Here is a 7,635-nt window from a genome sequence, read left to right as displayed (position 1 = left end):
TGGTGAAGACCATGGTGAGGCAGGCTGTCCCCTGCAGCCCATGGAGGTTAACAGTGGAGCAGATACCCACCTGCAGCCCGTGGAGGATCCCATGCCGGAGCAGGTGGATGCCCGAAGGAGGCTGTGACCCCATGGGAAGCCCACGCTGGAGCAGGCTCCTGGCAGGACCTGTGGCCCCATGGAGAGAGGAGCTCACGCTGGAGCAGGTTTGCTGGCAGGACTTGTGACCCAGTGGGGGACCCACGCTGGAGCAGTTTGTGAAGAACTGCAGCCCATAGGAAGGACTCATGTTGGAGTTCATGGAGGACTGTCTCCCGTGGGAGGGACCCCACACTGGAGCAGGGGAAGAGTGTGAGGAGTCCTCCCCCTGAGGAGGAAGGAGCAGAAGAGAAAACGTGATGAACTGACCACAACGCCCATTCCCCGTCCCCCTGCACCGCTCGCGGGGAAGAGGTAGAGAAAATCAGGAGTGAAGTTAAGCTCGGGAAAAAGGCAGGGGTAGGGGGAAGGTGTTTTAAGATTTGGTTTTATTTCTTATTATCCTACTCTGATTTTGACTGGCAATAAATTAATTTCCCCAAGTTGAGTCTGTTTTGCCAGTGATGGCAATTGCTGAATGATCTCCCTGTCCTTATCTCGACCCACAAGCCTTTTGTCATATTTTTCTCACCCTGTCCAGCTGAGGAGGGGAGTGATAGAGCTGCTTGGTGGGCACCTGGCATCCAGCCAAGGTCAACCCACCACTTTCAGGAAGGAGAATCTCAGATACGCTTCCTCCTGGGGCATTTTTATCCAGCTGGTTTGCGTCTCCTTCCTTTTTCCTTTCTCAAGTAAGACAGGTTGGTTTAAGTCCTACTTTGAGATGCCTCATCTCTCCGATTTACAACACAGGGAATACAGGCACCATCAACTTCGGGGTGCTGCAGTGTTGAGAAACCAGGTTTCTCTTCATATCTAGCCCTGTTTCTCTGTGAAGAAACACAATCTCAAGAGCAATTTTGGGTTGTAGTAGTCAAATTTATTTCCACTGTAGAAGCACACTTATTTCAGTAATAAAAAAATAACATTTTCTTTGCAGAATAAAAGTAATCCTGTAGTGGTATAAATATATTTACTTGCACAAGAATCCATGTAAGTCACTCAACATATATTCAGATTTAGTATTCTCATAGTCCTAAGTTTCAAATGGAGTCAACAAAAGATAGTTACTTGCAGAAAGATGAGAAACGTGAAGTCCGGCTCAGTTGGGATTTAAACATATGTGAAATAACAGAAAGCTTCCTTGTTTGGTTTTTTTTTTTTTTAATTATTTTAAATTAATACATTGCTATGAAAAACACTGACAGCCTTCAGCACTGACCATTTCTGTTTGTCTAATTAAAACATACTATATGGTGTCAGTGATAGAAGCCTCTTCTGGCTGCCTCACGGACATGACCTCAGTGCTGGCCAGGCAGAACTAACATGAAGAGCGTTAGCGTTCAAGCTCAGTGCTCCTTAGTCTGTGCTCAGCTTCTGTGTCTCCACTGCCGAGACTCCCCATCACCAGCTACTGTCTTCCAAGGAACAAACCAGGTCTAGCAATTTACTTCAGGGGGTCATCACAGACGCATCAGACAGCATGCCTGATCAATCAGTAAGTCCCTATGCTATACTAAGACAGGTGCTATATTCCTTATACCATTATAAATAACCTGGTGCAACCAACAGTCCAGCTTACAGGAGGTATCGTTGATGTGTAACTTTATCTAGTACGAATACTTCATGCAAAACGAAGAATACTATTTTCTGCACTCCCATGGAACAACAGTAAACACAATTGCAGTGAATTTAACTTGTACTTTAACTTTTAGATAATTCTTGAACTCTTTTTCCAATTGTTGGGGTGGAAAAAAACAAAAAGGGGAAATTAAGTTTAATGAATCAATCGCATCATGACTCTGCGTTATTGTGTTCTGTCTAATTTATACTTATTTACTGTGTGGGCTATCGTCAGCACCATGCCCTCACAACATACGTTGATTTATTCTGATCCTTCCTTACTGTTAGTACAGTGAAAAAAGTACAAGGTTCAGCCTTGATTTTTCTCAGTGTGTCTATGAGAGGAGGACACCGAACTAATACAACACAATACTGAAGACAAGAGAACATAACACTTAGTTCTGATACACTGAAAAACAATTTCACACATAAGCTCATTTATGTAGGCATACTGACATATTGAGCACCATTCTTTTTTTCCTTTTTTTTTTTTTCCTTTTTCAGTTTAACATTAACATTCAAGTCTGAACAGAAAAATGTTAAGCCTCTAGGACAGTTTCAGTATTAAGAAAAGAACTACCTCTATTTTACAAACATCAAAACACTAATGTTGACACTTCAGTCAAGAAGTTCACTGCAAGTGACCCTCTCTCTGAATTCGAAGGCGCTCCTTCTCCACTTGCAAGCGTTCCTTCTCAATCTGCAGCTTCTCTGACTCGAACTTTAGGAACTGCAGCCTCTCTTTCTCTAACTGCAAACGTTCTTTTTCAAGTTTTAACTTTTCAGTTTCTAGATCCAAAGGCTGCATGATAGGTTTTTCTGTTTGGGTGAGGTCATTTTCCAGGGCAGGTTTTTCAGCATGCAGAGTCTCTAGCCTGAGTTTCTCCCATTCAATCTGAAGTCGCTCCTTCTCAATCTGAAGTCTCTCACGCTCCAAGTCAACATGCCGCAAACGTTCTTTTTCAATTTGCAGGCGCTCCTTCTCCACTTGCAACCTTTCAGCTTCAATATCTAGTCGCTGCTTCTCCAGCTCCACCTTCTGCTTCTCCAGATTTATAAGCAAGTGAGAATCTTCATAGGCTAGCCTAGCTTGAGCAGAGCTTAGATTTCCAAATTCTTCAATGTGAGGGAAGTCTGGAAGGTCATTTTCCTTTTTTGAATCTGGCAAAACTGATGACAAAATTTCTTCTTCTTCCTCAATAGGAAACTGCAGAGGGGAATGCAATAGACAAGAATTACATTCCAGTGTTTATGCCAGAATAAATTTGTTACACACAACTTGACTGAAAAGAACACACTGTGTTTTTTCATCTTAAAAACTACCCAGAACTGTTTAACTCACATGCTGTGAAATAACCACGTTAGATCAAAAGGCTGTTTTCTACCATTACACAGGTAGAGAAACACGCTTTATCTGCAAGATAGTATCTGGTAATGAAAAACGGAAAATTAGCTTGTCAGTGGACATGCAAGAACATACAGAAAATACTGCACAATAGATATTATAGAGCATTCAGAACCACTGATAGAAAACTGGATCTAAAAAAGCATACGTTGTTCTTATGTTTCATATAGCTGTGTGACATTTATGTAAGCCACTAGGAATTTGTTGTGACTAATTATTTATCAGAGCAGCTGGATCCATAGGCTATGTGGTATGTAAGCTAACCCAGCCTTCACTAACTTGAGGATTCCATTTCTAAAAAACATTTAACACTGACGTTTTTCACACGCTCCTAACCCTTCAAACTGTATTATGTGGGTCAATAAACAGGACTTGTTTAACCAATTTTGTATTATCACATTTGCTGTAAAGCTATTTATGACACAGATGATTAGGTGGTTAGGACCATTGCTCTTGGCGGACTGTAACAATTCATGCAGAATTATAGCCCTTATGTGCTACAAATTCATAGTACACAAGGGATAATTGTCTCCCACTAAGTATGCTGGAAAAGAAAGGCAAACTGAGGAAGATACGGGTTCAGAAAATCTTAAGACAATGAGAGCCACTGCCAGTCCTCTGGCATTAGAGCAGATAGACACTGTTCTTCAGCAGCTGTCAGACAGCAGTCTCACTACTGTTTAATAGCTTATGCTGATTTTTTCCCAGCATACATCTCATCTGAGCTGGAGTTGAGACAGGAGTTGCTTCCTCCTCCTTTCCCCCCCAAAAAAAACCCCAAACCAAAACTGTTTGAGCACCCCTTTTTGAAATGAGAACTCTCTATCTGCACAGGCACAACAAAACTATCCAAACATTCGACTTCACTCCAGCTGGCTGCCTACCCCAGCACAGTCACAGTACTACTAGGAGTAACAACCTGTCTACAGGATCCACAGCTGCTTGTCAAATTCACACTAAAATTCTGACAGAGACGAATGGCTGACTGACTTATTCAAGTAATATTTTCATCTCCTGTGGGTTCATTTTAAGAAATGCAAACAGTATTCTATTTCCTTCTGTACTGTATTTCTTTCTGTACCTGCAGGTAACATATACTTTCATTTGTTAAAGAGGTGCATTTCTCTTCTCCATTCATTCATCCAGACAGCCTAAGTATTAAAATAAACCGTTTCCTTCAACAGCGTATTTTCATTCTACTGACTGAACTAATTCTTATCTGTGACACATACAAATGGAAAATATATGTGTAAATACATATTCAAAGTTGAGGGATATCAATTTAATAATCAACATCCAAGACCTTACACACAATTGCAAGTTGCTAAATTTTAATACCATCTCTCTGAAACATACTTGTTTCCACAGTTTCTTTAACTCGCACATTCAGAAAAAACAGAAACAGATGCTATGAAGAAACACAGCAAAAAGCCTTATGCTGAAATGAAACGAAGGCTATATTGCATATAGCTAACGTATGTCAGTCACTCACTTCAAAATTCTGCGGATCCTCCTCTTCCTCTTCTACTTTGATTTCTGTTAAAGATCCACCAGCTTCTCTGAAGTCAGTGATATTTTGCCATTCAAAACTAGATTCAATTGCAAATCCCATTTTCTCATCCATGTCTTCATTGAGAGAGTCATCTAAATTGGATGAAGGAAGGTGAAACCCAGCACCTACTACTTTGATGTTTGCATTCAGACGTTTTCTCTTCATGAGTGCTCTCCAGTCAAGGTATCGCCTTTTCACTTCTGTCCCTGTTCTTTGCTCTCCTTCACCTACAGCATTTACACACTCCGCTATTTCCTCCCAAGCTTTCCGTTTCATCTCATTAATTGTTGTATTAAGTTGCTTTGAAAAGAGTACTTCTCTCCTTTTTCTGATTTCCTTAAGGAGAGTTTGAGTTTCCTGAACACTAAAATTGCTTTTTCTTTTTCTTTTTAATTGTTTCATTTTTTCCAGCTTTAACCTAATAATTTCACCACAGTAGACTACAGAGATGATCTGACACTAATCGGTTATTAATACAAATAAAATTTAAAAGCCAATGAAAGCAGAGCTCAGTTCTCGTGAAGTGAATTTTCTCTTCACTTTGTAGTATTTTCCTATTTGTCAGGCTTCCTAAGAGAAAAAGAGCAAACAACATAAATCTCCAAGGTATACACTCTGTATTTTCATTTAACGAACTTGACTCCTAAGTTGTCATTTAAGGAATGCATATTTTGAACTGATCGTTCATTGGAGAGAATAAAACAATTTTGTTAAACTCTGAATATAAAGTAGCTATAGATACCTTCTCTAATCTCATGAATTATAAATCCATTAATATATCCATGTCACGAACTGTTAAGGTTGAGTTGGTATTTCCATTACAAAAATACAGCTATTTTCCTTCAACTCTTAGAGTTTTGCCAGTCAGAATCTGCTTATGGCTGAAATTTAACATATATATTTCAGTTTGAATGCTAAATTATTTCCAAAAGAAGCTAAAATTGTTATATCGTTACTTCAAAAACATGAAATGTTTAGGGGACCGAAATTTCTGAGACACATGTTAAATAAGACACCATTTCCAGCCAAAAAAACCCCCAAAAAACATTAATATGAAAAGCTGACGTTTTAGAGGCTCTTCTGACTTCTCTTAACCACAAAAAAAGAACTGGAACAATTCTGCTGAATGTCAGAAAGTAACTACTAGTTGAAACAAATGTCATGCATTAGAGATGTTTTAAGAGGAAACAGATTTAGGAGTAAATTATTACATGCCCATGGTAAAGCCCTCCTCTATCCTTCTCACGCTGCAAAACACCTCATGATGACAGGTGGAAAGTGTGTCCAGTCCTCTCCCCTCAGCAATAGCTGGTCCTCTGCCTCATGCTCAAAAGAAAGCTAAACCCCATAATACACCTGACAGACTGTGTGCAATTCTGTGTACAGAAAGTGGAAAGTTTGACTGGGAGAAACAGAGGACAATTAATGCAGTGATGAATATATCATAGACCACATTACCAAAAAAAAAAAAAAAGAAAAATTGAAAGCAGAGACAGAGAATAAAGAAAGGTTCTTGGTCAGACTGCTCAGTAATGGTCCAATTTAGGATTTATTTTGAACTTTCTTTTGTACCACGTTACCTACCACTTTAAGTAGGTTTAAAAGGCTTTAAACCAAGTAGGCCAATGATTCACTATACAGTACTTAAGAGTTTCAAGCTGTTATGTTTGTTCACTATTAATCTAGTATAGACTTTTTGTCCACCTGAAGCAAATGGTTCGCAGATTACATATTTGATCGCTACTGCCTAATGGATTTAATCCTTAAATAACTCCCCCCAGCTATACAGGATTCTTAAATTACTAAGTACTTTTTTCCTCCTGTTAATCTCCTAAACTTGGTTAAAACATACACATCAGCACATTATACAAAAACTCTCCATTTGGGGGATAATGCACACAATAGTTTAGACACCATTCTTCATCTCCTATGCACTATTGACTGTAAGTAAGTGGTTCACTTGCAAAGTTTTCCGTATCAAGCAACATTCTTTCATATCCAACACGTAAGCATGCTGGCATCAAGTGTTTTTTAAAACGCTGCATTTAGGAAACTGGTTTACTACTTTTCCTTGTTAAAATATTGCCATCACTGTGAATCCATTTACTTCCGATGGTTACTAGCTAGCAAATACGCAAAACCGAGCCCCAAGAAGAAATCAACTGCATAAAGCATGAGCATGTATCAGCATGGACCACCGTACAGTGCTCCCATGCAGTTACGCAGCACTTCTGACTCCTCAGACTCAAGTTGGAAGCTGCACATTGCTGTTTAAGATGCGTGAAACTTCCTGCCCTTCTGAAAATAAAATACTAACTGGTTTTAAGAAAAGGGAATTATTTAAAAAAAAACCCAACCACCTACTGTTTTAACGTACACCCTTAATTTGACATGACCAGTACTAAAAAAAAAAAAGCTGCTGCTTAAAAAGTCAGATTTATACCACAACACAGCACTGTATCTGCTAGAATTACATAAAATTTTTCTGAGACCTTTTATTTGATCTTTTAGCGTCTCCCTTAACCTTTATTATTATAAGTTTACCTCAAAAAGATACTTGGGCTTTCAGGAAAGCAGCATCATATTTACTTGTCTGGCAGTAAATCAATTTATTTGGTACTTGCTGTGCTTTTCAAACGCAAATTACAGTGTTAGTGCTTTCCTATTATTATGGCAACTGAATTTCTTGACCTATGTATCAATTCTAAGTTGTGTAAGGTATTTTTTTAACTTTTAAAAAGTGACCAAGCAGGTAAATTCTTCAGAAAAATTACCTGCACACAGAACGAATTTAGAGGACTTTTAGAAGCTTCACTGTTAGTAAGGCAATTATTCTGGACTGATAAATATATAAATTAAGCTGTGATTCCTGGTTACTGGGGAATGACCAAGTACTCATATCGTCACGCTGGCTTTA

General features: G+C 39.0%; 1 protein-coding gene across 1 annotated transcript; it reads right to left on the bottom strand.

Moving 5' to 3' along the window:
* Nucleotides 1-2,020: 2,020 nt before the first annotated feature.
* On the bottom strand, nucleotides 2,021-5,287 carry MSANTD4 (Myb/SANT-like DNA-binding domain containing 4 with coiled-coils). Its single transcript, XM_009577043.1, has 2 exons — nucleotides 4,659-5,287; nucleotides 2,021-2,968 (listed from the first exon to the last, which is right to left on the bottom strand). The coding sequence occupies exons 1-2, from the start codon at nucleotides 5,118-5,120 to the stop codon at nucleotides 2,393-2,395; spliced, it is 1,038 nt and encodes a 345-aa protein (XP_009575338.1). The 5' UTR covers nucleotides 5,121-5,287; the 3' UTR covers nucleotides 2,021-2,392.
* Between the last annotated feature and the right edge of the window lie 2,348 nt (nucleotides 5,288-7,635).

The sequence above is a fragment of the Fulmarus glacialis genome, unplaced genomic scaffold (genome assembly GCF_000690835.1).
Source record: "Fulmarus glacialis isolate BGI_N327 unplaced genomic scaffold, ASM69083v1 scaffold11994, whole genome shotgun sequence".
Lineage (NCBI taxonomy): Eukaryota > Metazoa > Chordata > Aves > Procellariiformes > Procellariidae > Fulmarus > Fulmarus glacialis.
The sequence above is the reverse complement of the archived record's forward strand: the minus strand, read 5'-3'. Positions and strand labels throughout refer to the sequence as shown.

What these genes read in the sequence shown, in the direction of transcription:
- MSANTD4 (XM_009577043.1), bottom strand. Translation starts at nt 5,120, where the DNA reads ATGAAACAATTAAAAAGAAAAAGAAAAAGCAATTTTAGTGTTCAGGAA. An exon ending in AGGATCCGCAGAATTTTGAA is followed by an intron (nt 2,969 to 4,658) that starts GTGAGTGACTGA and finishes TCCCCTCTGCAG; the next exon opens with TTTCCTATTGAGGAAGAAGA.